This window comes from Panulirus ornatus, chromosome 20, assembly GCF_036320965.1.
Source record: "Panulirus ornatus isolate Po-2019 chromosome 20, ASM3632096v1, whole genome shotgun sequence".
Lineage (NCBI taxonomy): Eukaryota > Metazoa > Arthropoda > Malacostraca > Decapoda > Palinuridae > Panulirus > Panulirus ornatus.
This window is the reverse complement of record NC_092243.1, coordinates 48,539,694-48,563,152: the sequence shown is the minus strand read 5'-3', so window position 1 is coordinate 48,563,152 and position 23,459 is coordinate 48,539,694. Positions and strand designations below refer to the sequence as shown.

At 39.4% G+C, this 23,459-nt stretch overlaps 1 protein-coding gene across 5 annotated transcripts in view; it reads right to left on the bottom strand.

Annotated features, from left to right (window-relative positions):
- Positions 1 to 23,459, bottom strand: part of LOC139755988 (uncharacterized) — a 540,334-nt gene that overhangs the window by 107,683 nt on the left and 409,192 nt on the right. Inside the window, exon 6 of one of the 5 annotated variants that reach the window (XM_071674890.1) lies at positions 7,247 to 7,762. The exons of the other annotated variants lie outside the window; for them this stretch is intronic. Coding sequence (XP_071530991.1) covers positions 7,262 to 7,762 — 501 coding nt within the window. The 3' untranslated portion in view covers positions 7,247 to 7,261. Of the gene's footprint in view, positions 1 to 7,246; positions 7,763 to 23,459 lie in introns of those variants that run through there. 5 annotated transcript variants of the gene reach the window in all.

Sequence of the window (23,459 nt, the reverse complement as noted above, 5' to 3'; positions counted from 1 at the left end):
GTCTAGAATTTACTTTCTTACTCTCTATCACACACCCCGACAACTCCTGCTTCAGGAGTAGTGCTACTTTTTCCTTTGCTCTAGTCCTCTCACCAATCTCTGACTTTACTCCCAAGACATTCCCAAACCAATCTTCCCCTTAACCCTTGAGCTTCGTTTCACTCAGAGCCAAAACATCCAGGTTTCTTTCCTTAAACATACTACCTATCTCTCCTTTCTTCTCATCTTGGTTACATCCACACACGTTTAGACACCCCAGTCTGAGCCTTCGAGGAGGATGAGCATTTCCCGCTTGACTGCTTCTGGTTCCCCTTTTAGAAATTTAAATACAAGGAAGGGGAAGGGTTTCCAGCCCCCACTCCTGCCCCATCTAGTTGCCTTCTACAACATGCAAGGAATACATGGGAAGTATTCTTTCTCCCCTATCCCCATATATATATATATATATATATATATATATATATATATATATATATATATATATATATATATACAGAGCATCTTTATCAACTCTATCATGGGCCTTCTCCAGATCCATGGGTGCTGCATGCAAATCCATTTGCTTTTCTAAGTATATATATATATATATATGGTGACTGAGTTTGGTAAAGTGTGTGAAAGAAGAAAGTTAAGAGTAAATGTGAATAAGAGCAAGGTTATTAGGTACAGTAGGGTTGAGGGTCAAGTCAATTGGGAGGTGAGTTTGAATGGAGAAAAACTGGAGGAAGTGAAGTGTTTTAGATATCTGGGAGTGGATCTGGCACCGGATGGAACCATGGAAGCGGAAGTGGATCATAGGGTGGGGGAGGGGGCGAAAATTCTGGGAGCCTTGAAGAATGTGTGGAAGTCGAGAACATTATCTCGGAAAGCAAAAATGGGTATGTTTGAAGGAATAGTGGTTCCAACGATGTTGTATGGTTGCGAGGCGTGGGCTATGGATAGAGTTGTGCGCAGGAGGATGGATGTGCTGGAAATGAGATGTTTGAGGACAATGTGTGGTGTGAGGTGGTTTGATCGAGTAAGTAAAGGAAGGGTGAGAGAGATGTGTGGAAATAAAAAGAGCGTGGTTGAGAGAGCAGAAGAGGGTGTTTTGAAATGGTTTGGGCACATGGAGAGAATGAGTGAGGAAAGATTGACCAAGAGGATATATGTGTCGGAGGTGGAGGGAACGAGGAGAAGAGGGAGACCAAACTGGAGGTGGAAAGATGGAGTGAAAAAGATTTTGTGTGATCGGGGCCTGAACATGCAGGAGGGTGAAAGGAGGGCAAGGAATAGAGTGAATTGGAGCGATGTGGTATACCGGGGTTGACGTGCTGTCAGTGGATTGAATCAAGGCATGTGAAGCGTCTGGGGTAAACCATGGAAAGCTGTGTAGGTATGTATATTTGCGTATGGGGATAGGGGAGAAAGAATACTTCCCACGTATTCCCTGCGTGTCGTAGAAGGCGACTAAAAGGGGAGGGAGCGGGGGGCTGGAAATCCTCCCCTCTCACTTTTTTTTTTAATTTTCCAAAAGAGGGAACAGAGAAGGGGCCCAGGTGAGGATATTCCCTCAAGGGCCCAGTCCTCTGTTCTCAACGCTACCTCGCTAATGCGGGAAATGGCGAATAGTATGAAAGAAAGAAGAAAGAATTTTTAATTTTTATTTTGCTTTGTCGCTGTCTCCCGTGTTTGCGAGGTAACGCAAGGAAACAGACGAAAGAAATGGCCCAACCCATCCCCATATGCATGTATATACATACACATCCACACACGCAAATATACATACCTATACATCTCAATGTGTATATATATATATATATATATATATATATATATATATATATATATGCACACACAAACATATACATATATACACATGTACATAATTCATAGTCTGCCTTTACTTATTCCCATCGCCACCTTGCCACACATGGAATAACATCCCCCTCCCCCCTCATGTGTGCGAGGTAGCGCTAGGAAAAGACAACAATGCCCCATTCGTTCACACTCAGTCTCTAGCTGTCATGTAATAATGCCCGAAACCACAGCTCCCTCTCCACATCCGGGCCCCACAGAACATTCCATGGTTTATCCCAGACACTACACATGCCCTGATTCAATCCATTGACAGCATGTCGACCCCAGTATACCACATTGATCCTATTCACTCTATTCCTTGCCCACCTTTCACCCTCCTGCATGTTCAGGCCCCGATCACTCAAAATCTTTTTCATTCCATCTTTCCACCTCCAATTTGGTCTCCCACTTCTCCTCGTTCCCTCCACCTCCGACACATATATCCTCTTTTTTTTTTTCTTCATACTATGCGCCATTTCCCGAGTTAGCGAGGTAGCATTAAGAACAGAGGACTGGGCCTTTGAGGGAATATCCTCACCTGGCCCCCTTCTCTGTTCCTTTTGGAAAATTGAAAAAAACAAGATGGGAGGATTTCCAGCAATCTGCTCCCTCCCCTTTTAGTTGCGTTCTACAACACGCAGGGAATATGTGGGAAGCATTCTTTCTCCCCTATCCCCAGGGATATATATATATATATATATATATATATATATATATATATATATATATATATATATATATATATATATATATATATATATATATTTTTTTTTTTTTTTTTTTTTTTTTCATACTATTCGCTATTTCCCGCGATAGCGAGGTAGCGTTAAGAGCAGAGGACTGGGCCTTTGAGGGAATATCCTCACCTGGACCTCTTCTCTGTTCCTTCTTTTGGAAAAAAAAAAAACGAGAGGGGAGGATTTCCAGCCCCCCGCTCCCTTCCCTTTTAGTCGCCTTCTACGACACGCAGGGAATACGTGGGAAGTATTCTTTCTCCCCTATCCCCAGGGAATATATATATATATATATATATATTAGGTTATTAGGTTCAGTAGGGTTGAGGGACTAGTTAATTGGGAGGTAAGGTTGAATGGAGAAAAACTAGAAGAAATGAAGTGTTTTAGATATCTGGGAGTGGACTCAGCAGCAGATGGAAGCATGGAAGTGGAAGTGAGTCACAGGGTGAAGGAGGGGGCGTAGGTTCTAGGAGCGTTGAAGAATTTATGGAAAGCAAGAACATTATCCTGGAGAGCAAAAATGGGAAGTTTGAAGGAATAGTGATTCCAACAAAGTTATATGGTTGCAAGGCATGGGTTATATATATGGTTGCGCAGAGGAGGGTGGATGTGTTGGAAATGAAATGTTTGAGGACAATATGTGGTGTGAGATGGTTTGATTGAGTAAGTAATGAAAGGGTACGAGAGATGTATGGTAATAAAAAGAGTGTGGTTGAGAGAGCAGAAGAGGGTGTGTTGAAATGATTTGGACACATGAAGAGAATGAGTGAGGAAAGATTGACAAAGAGGATATATGTGTCTGAGGTGGAGGGAAGAAGAAGAAATGGAAGACTAAATTGGAGGTGGAAGGATGAAGTAAAAAAAGATTTTGAGCAATTGGGGCCTGAACATACAAGAGGGTGAAAGGCATGCAAGGAATAGATTGAACTGGAACAACATGGTATACCGGGGTTGATTTGCTGTCAATGGACTGAACCAGGGCATGTGAAATGTCTGGGGTAAACCATGGAAAGGTCTGTGGGGCCTGGATGTTGAAAGAGCACTGTGGTTTCAGTGCATTACACATGACAGGTTGAGACTGAGTGTGAATGAATGTGACCATTTTGTTTGTTCCCGGTGCTACCTCACTGGAGGAGGGATGCTATTTTATGTGTGGCAGGGTGGCAACGAAAATGGATGAAGGCAGGAAGTATGAATATGTACATGTGTATATATGTATATGTCTGTGTATGTAAATGTATGTATGTATATGTGCATTTATTCATTTATTAAACTTAGTCGCTGTCTTCCGCATTAGCGAGGTAGCGCAAGGAACAGATGAAAGAATGGCCTAACCCATCTACATACATATGTATATACATAAACGCCCATATACGTACCTATACATTTCAACATATACATACATATACATACACAGACATATACACACATATACATACACAGACATATACATACACATGTACATATTCATATTTGCTGCCTTTATCCATTTCTATTGCCACCTCACCACACATGAAATGTCACACCCCAATGCCCATGCGCACGTGAGGTAGCGCTAGGAAAAGACAACAAAGGCCATATTTGTTCACACTCAGTCTCTAACTGTCATGTGTAATGCACCGAAACCACAGCTCCCTTTCCACATCCAAGCCCCACAAAACTTTCCATGGTTTACTCCAGACACTTCACATGCTCTGGTTCAATCCATTGACAGCACATCATTCCAATTCACTCTATTCCTTGCATGCCTTTCACCCTCCTGTATGTTAAGGCCCCGATCGCTCAAAATCTTTTTCACTCCATCCCTCCACCTCCAATTTGGTCTCCCACTTCTTGTTCCCTCCACACATGTATCCTCTTTGTCAATCTTTCCTCACTCATTCTTTCCATGTGACCAAACCATTTCAATACACCCTCTTCTGCTCTCTCAACCACACTCTTTTTATTACCACACATCTCTCTTACCCTTTCATTACTTACTCGATCAAACCACCTCAAACCACATATTGTCTTCAAATGTTTCATTTCCAACACATCCACCCTCTTCCACACAACCTTATCTATTCCCCATGCCTTGCAATCGTATAACATTGTTGGAATCACTATTCCTTCAAACATACCCATTCTTGCTCTCCGAGATAACATTCTCACCTACCACACATTCCTCAATGCTCCCAGAACACAGGTGAGCTGATGCTCTGTCCACGTCCAAGACACTGTTTAAAATGCAGCATTAGGAGAAAACAATTTTCAGATTGGTCATTACCCCAGGCATCTCTCCTCAGGTAGACTTCATCACCAAATGCAATGCTGTGTTTCTGGTATACACATTTCAAATAAAAGATTTCTAAACCATAATACAGACACCCTCTCTCTAGGTTTATTTTGGCATAAGTAATACTAATATCACTCTTCTGGAGGCCATGGTCTTGATTCTTCACCATCTTCAACACTGCTCAAATCCAGCCCAATTTTACTCCAGTTACTCAAACTCTGATGGCCATACCAGGTATAAATACTCAGTCTCGGACATTTTAAGTATAGAATTTCTCTTCTCTGGCTATAGAATCCCAGTAAGAAAACTTTATAGCCAAGTACCATGCTCAGTATATCAGAACCTCTAAAAGCCATGAAGATAAATAATTTGTTGGCCCTTCTAATAATTTTGTAAAAACAGAGCCACAAGTCACTATTTCAGAGGGCATGTGCCTTTTACTTTCTTGCTGCTCTCCTGCATAACAAGGGTACACTACTCAATACCTTAAACAATGATACTTCTGCACCACAAAACCTCCATTCATGTAAGTATGAAGCTGATCTTACCAGTGGGACAGCTGACAAATCATTGTTTTTTTCTTTAGTGATGACCCCAAGTTCCAGATTTGAGAGTTACCTCATTCTAGATCCTCTACAATCTAAAATTTTCTTTTCCAGTTTTCCTATCATAGATTCACTTCAATAGTCCTTGTTTCTCTTCACTCCAGCTTTAGGACATAAAGTACATATGATTCATTACATGTTTCATCACAACAACCTTCTCAGTCTTCATGAATAATAACCAGGCATCGTTATTTCCAAGTGGAAAGACAAGGACATGACAAGGACATTCATCACAATCTCTGTCCAGTAAGCTTTTTCAAAACCTGTGTGGGTTCCACAGATGGCATCTCTAGATAATCCTTTTCTCTCTCTCTAACCTCTAAACTTCCTAGGTCAACAAGAGACAATGCCACACAAAAAAACATCCTGAAGTTTCCATTTGTCTTGAAAGCCAATGACCATGATATCAGAAAGATGGCTTCCTTTTTAGCATGTCTTAGGAACTTCTTTTTGGAAGAGATTAATGTTAAAGGGCTGTAGATCTGGGCCAGCACTTTTATTTACCCTCGACCAGGTCTGGAACTGCAAGGCACTCCTCGTATGGCATGTGAGGGTCTGGCAGGCATCTTTTTCAAGCCCACTGTTCACTACTCTATATCCACAGTAAGATCCTAAAATTCCCATCAGCTCTAAATTGGGTATGCTCTCATTTCCTTGTTCACTGGTTGACTCCTGTTAGGAAAAAAATTGAATTAGATCTAAAATGACTTTTTCTTCTAAAGAAGGGGCCAGCCAGCAAAAATTTATTTTTTCCATTTTTACTTTCTTACAGTTCCAGAAGTTTGGGTTTGCTAAATCTGGATTTCAACTCATTACACAATGTGTTCCCTTGATAGCGGCAGGTAGCAGTTTGCAAAAGGTGATCTGTCATGAGGTACTGATGATGGGAGTACTCACAGGTTATTATAATTTCCAAAAAAGGGCAAAGCTCTCTCTTTTTATCACTCACTCCCTCTTTAAGAAGAAATGGTTGTTCATAGAGATTAAACTTCATTTCTTTTTATATAGGATACTGATAGATGGAGGGCTCTTTTTGTTTTCAGGGAGAAATTGGTCTTTTGCACCACCAGGTGTCTTGAGAGGCTCATTTTGATATGACATCAAGGTACTTGAGGCTTGCAGTATATCCATTATGGCTGATACAAAACTAATTTTCTGACATTTGTCCTATACCATGCTAAGGTTTCAGTATCACTACATAACATACTTCACCAGCATTTCTCTTTTTTTGAAACATTTCATAATCAAGCTGAGCACCTCAACAACTCAGGGATGAAAGCTTAAGAGTCACACTTGGGATGTCATCATTCATTAATGATGGAGACTGTTACCTTATATGCGTGAAAGAATTTCAGTGTTCACATTTTGAATGCTTGAGTATGACAGGATCACAGTTTGAACCTGATATGATAACATGACATTAAGTCAATAAAATCTTTTCTCTCAAATCTATGACATTAGAGATACATGTATATCATACTATATTCTTCATAAATTTTATAAGCATCCTAATTACCCTGTGTTAGTATATTTTCAGCTACTAATGACACTCCTGCCTGTCAAAATTTTATGAACTCATACATCTTCAATCCCATCTCCTTATGTATTAGTCTACAGAAATGTTTTAACTATCAACTCATTAATAAATCATTTGCATAAACCAACACTATCCATACAAAGATCATTCCAATCAAAATATGAATATGCATAAAAAGTTTAATTTGTAGTTTCTCTTTTTCAATTAACATTTAAATGTCAAATTTTTATGTTCTGTATTAGTTATATAGTTTCAAAAGCTAGAGCTTTTACTTGCTGTGTGTGAAGCAATGCTTCTTTAAATCACTCTTTTGTGCACACCGGTATGAACACTGATCACATGAGTATGGTTTCTCACCTGTATGGGTCATCATATGAGATTTTAGAGTGCTATTGCGAGAAAAACTCCATGAACAGAGACTGCAAGAGTATGGTCTTTCACCAGTATGTGTCATGATATGTGTTCTAAGAGTACTCTTTGTAGCAAAACTTTGAGAACACTGGTGGCAAGCATATGGCTTTTCACCTGTATGAGTACGTATGTGATACTTCAACAAGTAATTATGGGAAGCACGAAATGAACAGTAAGGACATGAGTATGCTTTTTTAACTTTCTGATAAAAAACTGTCTTTTTTACATCATCAAATGACTGATTTAAGACACATGAATTAATTGATTGTTCCTTGTGAGTGGTGACGATGGGAACACTGTGACCAGCTTGTGTGGGTCTTATTTCCTCTCTCCAATGATCGCTGAGCTCCAGTCCCACCTGTAGGAGATTTTTACATTACTCATGGTCCAAAACCTTCAGACAATCAGAAAAACTCAGCTTCAACAGTTTGGAATAAACACTTCCATTTGATTTCCTTTAAAATAATCAATTTCTATTACAAAATGTTTTCAATGCAAAGGAAGATTCTTTCAGTCAGCTGTTACACTGGACCTAAAACTGATTTAGAGCTTTCTACAAAGTTCTCATTTTTAATCAGCATGTCCAAGCATATATAATACTGTTTTCTTAAACCTTCTAATAATCAATATCACATTGGCCACTTGGAAAATACCAAGGGGCTTGTTAATTCAGTGGTAACTACTGTGACAAGAAATGTTTTCCTATCAAAAACATTAGTAGATATCACATGAAACAGCTGTATAGTAACTGAAGCTGAGTTTATGCAACTCATCCAAAAATTGATATAAAACAGGAAAAATGTAACTGGGATTAATTTCAATTCCTAAGGTATTTGTAGACCAAAGAGTTGAGGGTGGAAAGGTTATGAGAAAAGAAAAATATGAAATCTACAGAGTGAACTTCAGCATTTTGCTGTATGAGGAAAGATGGAGGTATCATAGCAGTCAGTTTTCAAGTGGCTTGTCTCCATTCAGAAGAAGCAGACAATTGCATGCCATCAGTCTTATGGGCTGAGAAACACGATGACAACTCACAACAGTACCAGCCAAAATAATCTCAGTAAAACAGAAAGGGAGAAGCAACATTTACAGTGGACAGGAAGGGATGGTTGAAGAAGGGTGAAAGCAGAAGGGTTATGAATGCAAAATGCTTTTGATTTCACTCTTCCTGGGTAGGTGAGATCCTGTGCATATTGAATAGCTGCTCAAAAGAAAAATAAAAGTAACACATGTATAACATCCCCAGCTTCTGGGAAGCATGTTTTGTGAAGTTCATTGTGTGGAATCTCCACGATAAAATTGGGGATATAGCTATGGGTAACACATTTGTTATTTCAAGGATGAATTATAGCATTTTGAAATCTGACAGTATAAAACAAGTGACACTCATAAAGAGATGTAGGACACTTCAATAGAGTACTGCAGTGTTGAATCTGGCTTGGTTACTGTTTCCCATTAAGAGATGCTACAAAAGTCCAAATTAGTCTCATGGTCCTGAGTTGCACATATTGCCATCCCCTCCCCAACAAAAAAAAAAAAAAGTTCATTTTGAATTTGTTTTCAGTGAATATTTATGGAAATGAAGTAATTCTACATTATATCATTAGTTGAAAAGAATTGAAAACATAATAATCATATGTAGAATTACGTATGCTGCAAGAAATCTACTTAATTATTGTTGATACAATAATTAATGCAAAAACATTTGTATATAAACTTACAATTATAGAAGAAATAAGCAAAAACAAGAAAGTAATGAACAACCTTGGGGAAAGATGGGTGGTAGGGAGATGTGATCTGCTGCCAAATGTATGAGCAAAACTGTTTTGATATATATATATATATATATATATATATATATATATATATATATATATATATATATATATATCTTCTTTCTTTCATACTATCCGCCATTTCCCGCGTCAGCGAGGTAGCGTTAAGAACAGAGGACTGGGCCTCTGAGGAAACATCCTCATCCAGCCCCCTTCTCTGTTCCTTCCTTTGGAAAAAAAAAAAACGAGAGGGGAGGATTTCCAGCCCCCCGCTCCCTTCCCTTTTAGTCGCCTTCTACGACACGCAGGGAATACGTGGGAAGTATTCTTTCTCCCCTATCCCCAGGGATAATATATATATATATATATATATATATATATATATATATATATATATATATATATCTTACGCTACCTCGCAAACGCGGGAGACAGCGACAAAGTATAAAAAAAAATATATATATATATATATATATATATATATATATATATATATATATATATATATATATATATATATATATATATATATTCTTCAAAGCAAACACCTGATCCACACATCCTCTACCACTTCTGAAACCACACTGCTCTTCCCCAATCTGATGCTCTGTACATGCCTTCACCCTCTCAATCAATACCCTCCCATATAATTTACCAGGAATACTCAACAAACTTATACCTCTGTAATTTGAGCACTCACTCTTATCCCCTTTGCCTTTGTACAATGGCACTATGCACGCATTCCGCCAATCCTCAGGCACCTCACCATGAGTCATACATACATTAAATAACCTTACCAACCAGTCAACAATACAGTCACCCCCTTTTTTAATAAATTCCACTGCAATACCATCCAAACCTGCTGCCTTGCCGGCTTTCATCTTCCGCAAAGCTTTCACTACCTCTTCTCTTAGAAAAGCAAATGGATTTGTATGTAGCATTTATGGATCTGGAGAAGGCATATGATAGAGTTGATAGAGATGCTCTGTGGAAGGTATTAAGAATATATGGTGTGGGAGGAAAGTTGTTAGAAGCAGTAAAAAGTTTTTATCGAGGATGTAAGGCATGTGTACGTGTAGGAAGAGAGGAAAGTGATTGGTTCTCAGTGAATGTAGGTTTGCGGCAGGGGTGTGAGATGTCTCCATGGTTGTTTAATTTGTTTATGGATGGGGTTGTTAGGGAGGTAAATGCAAGAGTTTTGGAAAGAGGGGCAAGTATGAAGTCTGTTGGGGATGACAGAGCTTGGGAAGTGAGTCAGTTGTTGTTCGCTGATGATACAGCGCTGGTGGCTGATTCATGTGAGAAACTGCAGAAGCTGGTGACTGAGTTTGGTAAAGTGTGTGGAAGAAGAAAGTTATGAGTAAATGTGAATAAGAGCAAGGTTATTAGGTACAGTAGGGTTGAGGGTCAAGTCAATTGGGAGGTGAGTTTGAATGGAGAAAAACTGGAGGAAGTTTACCCCAGACGCTTCACATGCCCTGATTCAATCCACTGACAGCACGTCAAGCCCGGTATACCACATCGATCCAATTCACTCTATTCCTCGCCCTCCTTTCACCCTCCTGCATGTTCAGGCTCCGATCACACAAAATCTTTTTCACTCCATCTTTCCACCTCCAATTTGGTCTCCCACTTCTCCTCATTCCCTCCACCTCCGACACATATATCCTCTTGGTCAATCTTTCCTCACTCATTCTCTCCATGTGCCCAAACATTTCAAAACACCCTCTTCTGCTCTCTCAACCACGTTCTTTTTATTTCCACACATCTCTCTTACCCTTACGTTACTTACTCGATCAAACCACCTCACACCACACATTGTCCTCAAACATCTCATTTCCAGCACATCCATCCTCCTGCGCACAACTCTATCCATAGCCCACGCCTCACAACCATACAACATTGTTGGAACCACTATTCCTTCAAACATACCCATTTTTGCTTTCCGAGATAATGTTCTCGACTTCCACACATTCTTCAAGGCTCCCAGGATTTTCGCCCCCTCCCCCACCCTATGATCCACTTCCACTTCCATGGTTCCATCCGCTGCCAGATCCACTCCCAGATATCTAAAACACTTTACTTCCTCCAGTTTTTCTCCATTCAAACTTACCTCCCAATTGACTTGACCCTCAACCCTTCTGTACCTAATTACCTTGCTCTTATTCACATTTTTCTTCTTTCACACACTTTACCAAACTCAGTCACCAGCTTCTGCAGTTTCTCACATGAATCAGCCACCAGCGCTGTATCATCAGCGAACAACAACTGACTCACTTCCCAAGCTCTCTCATCCCCAACAGACTTCATACTTGCCCCTCTTTCCAAAACTCTTGCATTCACCTCCCTAACAACCCCATCCATAAACAAATTAAACAACCATGGAGACATCACACACCCCTGCCGCAAACCTACATTCACTGAGAACCAATCACTTTCCTCTCTTCCCACACGTACACATGCCTTACATCCTCGATAAAAACTTTTCACTGCTTCTAACAACTTGCCTCCCACGCCATATATTCTTAATACCTTCCACAGAGCTTCTCTATCAACTCTATCATATGCCTTCTCCAGATCCATAAATGCTACATATAAATCCATTTGCTTTTCTAAGTATTTCTCACATACATTCTTCAAAGCAAACACCTGATCCACACATCCTCTACCACTTCTGAAACCACACTGCTCTTCCCCAATCTGATGCTCTGTACATGCCTTCACCCTCTCAATCAATACCCTCCCATATATATATATATATATATATATATATATATATATATATATATATATATATATATATATATATATATATAAATAAATAAATAAATATATATATATATATATATATATATATATATATATATATATATTTTTTTTTTTTTTTTTTTTTTTTTTTTATACTTTGTCGCTGTCTCCCGCGTTTGCGAGGTAGCGCGAGGAAACAGACGAAAGAAATGGCCCAACCCCCATACACACGTACATACACACGTCCACACACGCAAATATACATACCTACACAGCTTTCCATGGTTTACAGCAGACGCTTCACATGCCTTGATTCAATCCACTGACAGCACGTCAACCCCTGTATACCACATCGCTCCAATTCACTCTATTCCTTGCCCTCCTTTCACCCTCCTGCATGTTCAGGCCCCGATCACACAAAATCTTTTTCACTCCATCTTTCCACCTCCAATTTGGTCTCCCTCTTCTCTTCGTTCCCTCCACCTCCGACACATATATCCTCTTGGTCAATCTTTCCTCACTCATTTTCTCCATGTGCCCAAACCATTTCAAAACACCCTCTTCTGCTCTCTCAACCACGCTCTTTTTATTTCCACACATCTCTCTTACCCTTACGTTACTTACTCGATCAAACCACCTCACACCACACATTGTCCTCAAACATCTCATTTCCAGCACATCCATCCTCCTGCGCACAACTCTATCCATAGCCCACGCCTCGCAACCATACAACATTGTTGGAACCACTATTCCTTCAAACATACCCATTTTTGCTTTCCGAGATAATGTTCTCGACTTCCACACATTTTTCAAGGCTCCCAAAATTTTCGCCCCCTCCCCCACCCTATGATCCACTTCCGCTTCCATGGTTCCATCCGCTGACAGATCCACTCCCAGATATCTAAAACACTTCACTTCCTCCAGTTTTTCTCCATTCAAACTCACCTCCCAATTGACTTGACCCTCAACCCTACTGTACCTAATAACCTTGCTCTTATTCACATTTACTCTTAACTTTCTTCTTCCACACACTTTACCAAACTCAGTCACCAGCTTCTGCAGTTTCTCACATGAATCAGCCACCAGCGCTGTATCATCAGCGAACAACAACTGACTCACTTCCCAAGCTCTCTCATCCCCAACAGACTTCATACTTGCCCCTCTTTCCAGGACTCTTGCATTTACCTCCCTAACAACCCCATCCATAAACAAATTAAACAACCATGGAGACATCACACACCCCTGCCGCAAACCTACATTCACTGAGAACCAATCACTTTCCTCTCTTCCTACACGTACACATGCCTTACATCCTCGATAAAAACTTTTCACTGCTTCTAACAACTTGCCTCCCACACCATATATTCTTAATACCTTCCACAGAGCATCTCTATCAACTCTATCATATGCCTTCTCCAGATCCATAAATGCTACATACAAATCCATTTGCTTTTCTAAGTATTTCTCACATACATTCTTCAAAGCAAACACCTGATCCACACATCCTCTACCACTTCTGAAACCGCACTGCTCTTCCCCAATCTGATGCTCTGTACATGCCTTCACCCTCTCAATCAATACCCTCCCATATAGTATATATATATATATATATACATATATATATATATATATATATATATATATATATATATATATATATATATAAACATGTAAACTGAATTTTTCATGGTTTGTGATTGATCAAACACAAATTGTTTATGAAAACCTTGATAGGATGAAAAAAAAAATTCATATATGGATTGCTATTGAAAACTTAGAGTTAAGAGAGGGAATATGTTAAGTATTAGAAAAGGAGTGAACACTGGAGTGAGGAGAATGAATTAAAAGTTTGGAGAGTGGAATCAATATAAGAGTAAACAGGGTTAGAGGCAAAGAAAAATAAATCAATATAGAGAGGAAAAAGCCCATAGGCAAGAGAACAGAGGTGTGCATAAGTGCTGACAGGATAATGGGGAAAAGACATTCCATCAACCAGCACTGCAACGGAATGACCAGAAGGGAAACTAAATATCAGTACACAGAAAGAAGCAGAGAAGCTAAAGGAGGAAAGTTTAGAAACCAAATTCTTGTGCTATACCATGACATGACACATGCTTTAAAGATGTCAAGGACTTTTACAAAAGGTTCATCAATAACCATATGAAAGAAGAACTAAAAGTGAAAGAAACAGGAGAAAAAATAAGAGGTAACCTCTACACTAGGTAAGCTTTACTGGTGATCTGAAGGAAGGGAATGAGATTCTGAGTGTTAAGAAAGTGAGTTGAGAGTTTTGAAAACCTTGGACACTGCAGAAATTAGAGCAGTGAGGCAACAGAAGGGCTATAACATTCTCGCTTCTTAGCAATGGTCTGGACCAAAGCATGTCCAAGAAGAAGGGGACATACAGTCAGCAGGAGGAGGTAGGGAAGGGGTAAAGGACAAGATAGGGAATCAACTAAAGTAGTTAGATGAACGATGGGTGTCAGAAAGATCTACTTTATTAATTGGAGGGTTAACCATGAACTCACAGTTAAAAAAGAAGTAAGAAAGGATGAATTACAGTTGTTGGAGATGCTCTTGGTTTAAGACAAGAAGAGTTACCATTTGATGAATAACACAAATAACACAGCATAGTTATCAAAAGTGTATTTGGCCCTTTAACTTTGTAGTGCTTCTAAGCAGAAAAGAACATGGAATGAGATCCAAGAGAAAGGAAGACATGAATAGCTTGATACACTCTGTCCTCGTGATAACACTAAAGAAAATTCAGTCAAGTATGACTGAAGGGATAAAGATTTAGAGGGGATGTTGAACTTTGTCCCTGTTATACATGTGCACATCTAGAGGCATCCTGGCCTGTGAATAAGTGCTAGTCTCAAGGAAATTTGTTGTTGAATAATTGCACGGAAGACCACTGAGCCCATATCAAAGCCATTAGTTAATATGAGAGAATCCTTTTCCAGTAGCTCTGGGCATGGGTTCTATATAAATTTGCTTGACAGTACATAATACAATTAGCTGAGAAATTTACATGCAATGAGAATGTTAGATTTAGTTCTCGCTACAAACAAGGCTAGTTGGAGAAAAGTTTGGTACAAGTAATCACCAGCAAATTACTTTTGAGTTAACTTTCAACATTGCCTGTAATACTGGTAAACATGTTTCATGAAAAAGTACCATATCTTAGACTTGCAAATTTTACCAATCTTTGCATTGCTTTTGACAGGTAAATCTGGGATGATACTGTAATGTTAATGAATAGTGGAGGGAATGGGTGTCAGAGATATAGATAGATAGATAGGAAATTACCACTTAAAAAAATGGGCTTTACATCTGTAGCTGGTGAATTTATGAAAACCATCATTTGAGATAAGATTATTGACCATTCAGAGGACCATTACTTGATAAAAGATTCCATGAAAATGGTTTCAAATAAAATCCCTCAAGTATGACAAATCTGCCTGATTTTTTGACAATATAATCAACATATATGATGAAAGTAAAGCAAAAGCTGTCACCTATTTAGATTTTCAAAAAGAATTCAATAAAGTTCCACATCAAAGGTTACAAACCAAAGTTGTCACACGTATAAATAAGGGTGTACTTCAATGGTTAGGAAATTGGTCAACTAGCCACAAACAAATGTAGTGATTAATGGTCAAGCCTCATAATGGTTAGAAGTAACAATTGGTGTGCCACAGGGATCCGTTTTGGGACTTGTTCTCTTTCTCATATATATCAATTATTTTGATACTGGGCTGCATGGTAAGATATTGAAATTCACAGACAGTGCCAAGATGAGAAATAAATCTACAACACAAACTGAATGCCTGCAATTTCAAATAGACATACAGGAACTAATGGAGTGGGCTCACAAATGGAATGTGAATCTTGATATCAATATGTGCAAAATTTTACACATTGGTACAGTAGCAAAAATGAATGGGCAAGCTACAGTATGAATTCTCTTGAACTACAAACAGTAAATGAGGAAAAAGACCTACAGCCAAGTAAGCAGTGCACAGGAGTAGTAAAAAGGGTGAACAAAATTCTTGGATTTATAGGGCTATCAAATCTAAGGCCAGGGAAATTATTCTCACCCCTTTCAAGTCATCGATGCATCCCCAATTTGAATATTGTGTGTAATTTTGGTCACCCAAATTAAAAAGACAGACAGATAGAACAGTGAGTACAAAGGTGAACTACCAAGGTGATTCCTGGAATGAGAAACAAGTCTTATGAGAGCTGACTAAACAACTTAAATCTATTTTCTTTGAAAAGAAACAATTAAGCGGTGGTCTAATACAGGTATTCAAAATCATCAAAGGCTACCATTAACTCGAACTAACAAGCCACTTAAGGATCGATTCATCTGACTTTACTTGTAGTATTGGACAAAAAGCTCATGGGCAAATGTTTTACCTCAAATGAGGTGAAGTAAATTTTTTTGAACAGGACTTTTAACATGTAGAATGATTCACCAGTTAGAATGGTTGAAAGAATTATCATATACACTTTTAAGTAAGATCTGATAAACACTTTGCTTCAGACTTATGACTGACATTATTTGCACCTTCTTAGTTGCATGAAAAGTTTACGTGTTTTCTCTTTGAAATATGTGTGTCTTTCTACTCTTACTACGCTACTCTATGAGTTTGTGATCTCTTATACCAGCTACTTATTAGGACCCATTGGTCTGTTGCTGTTTGAATTCCTTTGTTTTCAAAAAGGGATATACGGTGGATATGACAAGCCCAGTTTTGAATGTGAATTGTGTTTGGCTCTGATTTAAAGAACCCAAGGGAGCAGAAATAGTGAATCTATAGTGCGAAAAAGAGTAAAGTATTAGAGGAGTGACTAAGATGACCATGAACTCATGTTGAGAATCTAATGAACTGTTCCAGATCATTAGGGAAGGAAAAAGAATGGACCTTATTCAAATGAAGATCATCTTGAGCGGAGCCACACCAATCTTTGTGGAGTACAATGAAAGACCATGTGTAGAGGACTTTAGCATACTGATATGAGGAAAGGAACACCATGACACATGAAGTTAAATTAGTTGAAGAGTTAAATATAGTAGGAGGAAATGAGAAGGAAATAAATGAAACACACGGACGATGTCTTATGAAGAAAGGTTATACGCCAGATGGCATCAAGGCTGGGAGACTCGAGACCCATGAGGTGAGAAAGAGGTGATTTTGTATTGTTTAGTGCACAAATACTGCCACTGATGTGGTAATCCTGATGAAGATTCATTAGTTAAGAGAATAGACAGCCAAGGACATCTTGATGTCAGATACAAGATCAGCTCAGGAAGTAGAGGGATGGCATTCAATAAAGTAAGAGAAAGACTTAAAGAAGATTGAAGTGCAACCTGGTCATTTGTGGTGATCAACAGTGCCTTGGGAACCATTGAGAAAGATTGAAAGAGGAAGAAAGAGGTGAAATGATATATCAGAGAGGAAAGGAGGGAAGTAATAAACATATTAGAGAGGAAGACAACTGAAGTAATTAAAAGAGCAGATTTTGCCCAGTCCTCACTAATCTGTCAGTTTCTGATTGATCCACTATTACAAACAGCCTTAAAAGAACTCAAAGATCTGTTGCTGTTTGAATTCTTTTCTATTACTTTGTATTCTTTGTAATAAATACTACTGTAATAATTGAAAAATTTAGTTGGAAACATAACATAGGAGAGAGTAAGAAGAGAAGGCACACATCGAAAGGACAAGAAATGTGACAGATAACTGTTTTATGTATAAGTATACTCCCAAAGGACATAATCAAGGCATTACATGTTTGATTTGCCAGGAAATATTTAACTTTCCTTATGCAAATATAAGCTCTACGAAAGTAAAAATAGTCAGAAGCGCACTTCGAGAAGACTACATATTTTTGATATGTCCTGCAGGTACTACATTCTTTGATTCATGTAAAAGTACTGTCAAGAACTCTCCCATACCCAACAGAAAAAAATTTACCAAACTGTTACCATCATTCAGTGAATAATGGATAACGAACTTATCCTACCATCACAAATGCAAACATAGATACAGAGATGGGAAATATTGTAACAGAAGGTGCTCTGGAATGCACCATAGAATCTGACCCAGCATTGAAAAGTGAGACACGAAATACTATGGGAAACGATACTATGGGAAGTATACAAGCAGTCATAAGAGACACCATCTCAGGTATGGAGGAGAGAAAACTGGAAAGTGACATGAGAGGGCAAGAAGCTATCACAAGCTTAGACACAGATACAGAGAGGAATAGGAAGAACAAAACCCTGAAAGAACAAATATAACTCAAACATCAAAGACTAATGATACCGTGTGAAGGGATTTTGTATGTTCAGCATGACCAGTACATCATACTGGGGATAATGAAAATTCCAACTTCCAAAACAATTTCTAAATTTGCTTAACAATGCCAAATACCACTTTGGGCATTGATGCTGATGTTATCACCAGAAGTGTGCAAATCATCACTAGCGGAAAGACTGCTAGAACCAGTAGTGCAAAGATCACCACATGGCAGATGTGTATCTAGGATTTGGTCAAAGGGGTGAATTATGAACTCACCAAGATAATGATGGAAACCTCAAAATACATAAGAACATGCTATATCTTTGAGAGTCTAGGACTCTTTAGATGATAAGTATACTTGTATTAGTCTAATTATCTTAAAATTAGATATAGTTGTTGTACAAAAGTATATTTATCATGAGAGTAATAGCCATTACTGAAGAGAAATAAATTTATGATATATGATAAGATGAAACAGCTGATAGCAGTAAACAAAAGAGTGTTGTTCAGTGAAATAAATTAATATGATGCATGGAGTTTTTTTTATTATGAACACATGATAACATTTTAGAAAGGTGGTGAAATGTACATAGTTTTTTCATTGGTCACTGATGTATATCACTGCTACATTCAAATATGCATATATGTATGTTTACTTTTCCTTTTGAGGGATCAAAAGTGTAAAATAACCATACAAACATATAAATCATATTTACAATTGAGTCAGTTTATTTTGCTTTATATAGCTCAAAGGGATAATCACCCATGTCATCCCCCAATTGAAATGCTACTGCCATATGCCACGTGGCATGGGCAATAAGGATTATACTATGGGAGGATGATAATACAAACTATTGCAATGAACAAAAAAGTGATCTAATTTTTTTTTAACTTTGACATGGGGTCAAACAGAAATGAGAACTGCTGGAGGAAGATATGACATTGGCTTCTATCTATCTATATATATCTTTTACACCTATTTCTTTTAGGAACTCCCTCAACAGGATGGCTATGGTAAAATAGTTTCCATAGCTGTTGGGCTCCAGTGCTGCATCTCAGCCTTTAGTGTCTCACCCTTAACTGGCAGAGGTTAATTCTGATGTACTGTTTTCAGAGTCTCCTACCTAATGTTCCTACCAACTATCTCTACCTAATGCTCCCAACCAATGCTCCTACCTACTACTTCTACCTGATATTTCTACCCAATGCTCTTGTCTAATGTTCCTATCTACTACTTCTATCTACTGCTCCTACCACTTCACCAAAAGGAGGGGTTAGTGCATAGCACTCTTCACAGGAAAATCTGATTAAGAAAGAATTAGTTGTGTGAGTTAATTGATGTCAAGCGTAGTGTGTGACATGGAAAGATTAAATGTTTGTGTAAACATTCCCAGGAGTCCAAGTGTGGATGAGGCAGAGAGAAAAGACAGCTACCTGCATCAAAGGAGTGCAACTTGACAACTACTAAAGTATTGGCATATTGAGCAGCTATCACTAACCCTCCCAATACCTTGCTGGGAAGTAATGGTAACATACTTTCTTCCACTCTATCACACACTCCCACAATTCCTGCGTCAGGAGTAGTGCTACTCCTTCCTTAGCTCTTATCCTCTCATCAATCCCTGACTTCTCTCCCAAGACTTTTCCAAATCGTTCTTTCCCTTTACCTTTGAGCTTCATTTCACTCATAGCCAGAACATCCAGGTTACTTTCCTCAAAAATACTACCTATCTTTCCTTTTTTTCTCATCTTGGTTACATCCACACACATTCAGACACCCCACTGAGCCTTCGAGGAGGATGGGCACTCCCTGCATGACTCCTTCTGTTTCCAACCCATAGGGATGGATGAACAGCTGGGTTGACTGTGAACTGATTGCTGTAACCAGGATTCGAACCTATGCGCTTGACCCTGGGCAACCCATGAATGGATCAAGGTCAGGAACACTAAAGGGAGAAAAATTGGAGGAAGTGAATTGTTTTAGATACCCGGGAATGGACATGGCAGTAAATGGAACTATGGAAGTGGAAGTGAGTCATGGGGTAAGAGTGGAGGCAAAAGTTCAGGGACGGCTAAAGAATATGTGGAGACTGATATCTGGGAGGGCAAAAATGGGTATATTTGAAGGAATACTAGTCCTAACAATATCATATGGACACAAGGCACGAGCTCTAGATAAGGCTATGCAGAGGAGGGTGGATGTGTTGGAAAGGAAATGTTTGAAGACAATAAGTGGCATGAAATGGTTTGATCAAATAAGTCATGAAAGAGTAAGAAATGTTTTTTTTATCATTATACTTAGTCGCTGTCTCCCATATTTGTGAGGTAGCGCAAGGAAACAGACGAAAGAATGGCCCAACCCACCCCCATAAACATGTATGTACATACACGTCCACACACGCACATATACATACCTATATATTTCAACATATACATATATACATACACAGACATATACATGTATACACATGTACATAATTCATACTTGCTGTCTTTATTCATTCCCATTGCCACCCTGCCACACATGAAATGACAACCCCCTTCCCCCGTATGTGCACAAGGTAGCACTAGAAAAAGACAACAAAGGCCACATTCGTTCACACTCAGTCTCTAGCTGTCATGTATAATGCACCGAAACCATAGCTCCCTTTCCACATCCAGGCCCCAAAAAACTTTCCATGGTGTACCCCAAATGCTTCACATGCCCTGGGTCAATCCATTGACAGCACGTCCACCCCGGTATACCACATCGTTCCAATTCACTCTATTCCTTGCACGCCTTTCACCCTCCTGCATGTTCAGGCCCCGATCACTCAAAATCTTTTTCACTCCGTCCTTCCACCTCCAATTTGGTCCCCCACTTCTCGTTCCCTCCACCTCTGACACATATATCTTCTTTGTCAATTTTTCCTCACTCATTCTCTCCATGTGACCAAACCATTTCAAAACACCCTCTTCTGCTCTCTCTACCAAACTCTTTTTATTACCACACATCTCTCTTACCCTTTCATTACTTACTTGATCAAACCACCTTACACCACATACTGTCCTCAAACATCTTGTTTCCAACACATCCACCCTCCTCCGCACGACTCTATCTATAGCCCATGCCTCACAACCATATAACATTGTTGGAATCACTATTCCTTCAAACATACCCATTTTTGGTTTCCAAGATAATGTTCTAGCCTTCCATACATTTTTCAACGCTCCCAGAACTTTTCCCCCCCTCCCCCACCCTGTGGCTCACTTCCACTTCCATGGTTCCATCTGCTGCCAAATCCACTCCCAGATATCTAAAACACTTCACTTCCTCCAGTTTTTCTCCATTCAAACTTATCTCCTAATTGACTTGTCCCTTAACCCTACTGTACCTAATAAGCTTGCTCTTATTCACACTTACTCTCAGCTTTCTTCTTTCACACACTTTATCAAACTCAGTCACCAGCTTCTGCAGTTTCTCACCATAATCAGCCACCAGCACTGTATCATCAGCGAACAACAACTGACTCACTTCCAAAGCTCTCTCATCCACAACAGACTGCATACTTGCTCCTCTCTCCAAAACTCTTGCATTCACCTCCCTAACAACCCCATCCATAAACAAATTAAACTGCCATGGAGACATCACGCACCCCTGCCGCAAACCGATATTCACTGAGAGCCAATCACTTTCCTGTCTTCCTACTCATACCCATGCCTTACATCCTCGAGAAAAACTTTCACTGCCTCTAGCAACTTGCCTCTCACACCATATATTCTTAATACCTTCCACAGAGCATCCCTATCAACTCTATCATATGCTTTCTCCAGATTCATAAATGCTACATACAAATCCATTTGTTTTTCTAAGTATTTCTCACATACATTCTTCAAAGCAAACACCTGAACCACACATCCTCTACCACTTCTGAAACCACACTCCTCTTCCCCAAGTGTGGTTGAGAGAGCAGAAGAGGATGGACATGGATGTACTGAAATGGTTTGGACATACAGAAAAAATTAGTAAGGGAAGGTTGACAAAGTGGATATATGTGTCAGAAGTGGAGCAAACAAGGAGAGTAGGGAGACCAAATAGGAGATGGAAGATGGAAAGAAAAAGATTTTGAGTGATTGGGGCCTGAACATACAGGAGGGTGAAGCGCATGCAAGGGATAGAGTGAAGTGGAACAATGTACTACAGTGGGGTTGACATGCTGTCAATGGACTGAACCAGGGCATGTGAACCATCTGGGGTAAATCATGGAAAGGTCTGTGGGGCCTGGATGTAGATAGGGAGCTGTGGTCTTGGCACATTACACATAACAGCTAGAGACTGAGTGTGAACGAGTGTGGCCTTTTTTGTTTGTTTTTCTGATGTTGGGAATGAAATGGATTGAGGGCAAGCAAGTATGAATATGTACGTGATTATATGTATATTTGATCTGTTTATGAATCGGGTTGTAAGGGAGGGTAATGCAAGAGTTTTGGAAAGAGGGGAAAGTATGCAGTCTGTTGTGGATGAGAGAGCTTGGGAGGTGAGTCAGTTGTTGTTCGCTGATGATACAGTGCTGGTGGCTGATTCATGTGAGAAACTGCAGAAGCTGGTGACTGAGTTTGGTAAAGTCAGTGAAAGAAGAAAGTTGAGAGTAAATGTGAATAAGAGCAAGGTTATTAGGTACAGTAGGGTTGAGGGTCAAGTCAATTGGGAGGTAGGTTTGAATGGAGAAAAACTGGAGGAAGTGAAGTGTTTTAAATATCTGGGAGTGGATTTGGCAGCAGATGGAACCATGGGAGCGGAAGTGAATCATAGGATGGGGGAGGGGGCGAAAGTTCTGGAAGCGTTGAAGAATGTGTGGAAGTCGAGAACGTTATCTCGGAAAGCAAAAATGGGTATGTTTGAAGGAATAGTGATTTCAACAATGTTATATGGTTGCAAGGCGTGAGCTATAGATAGAGTTGTGCGGAGGAGGGTGGATGTGCTGGAAATGAGATGTTTTAGGACAATATGTGGTGTAAGGGGGTTTGATCGAGTAAGTAATAATAGGGTAAGAGAGATGTGTGGTAATAAAAAGAGTGTGGTTGAGAGGGCAGAAGAGGGTGTTTTGAAATGGTTTGGTCACATGGAGAGATTGAGTGAGGAAAGACTGACCAAGAGGATATATGTGTCAGAGGTGGAGGGAACGAGGAGAAGTGGGAGACTAAATTGGAGGTGGAAAGATGGAGTGAAAAAGATTTTGAG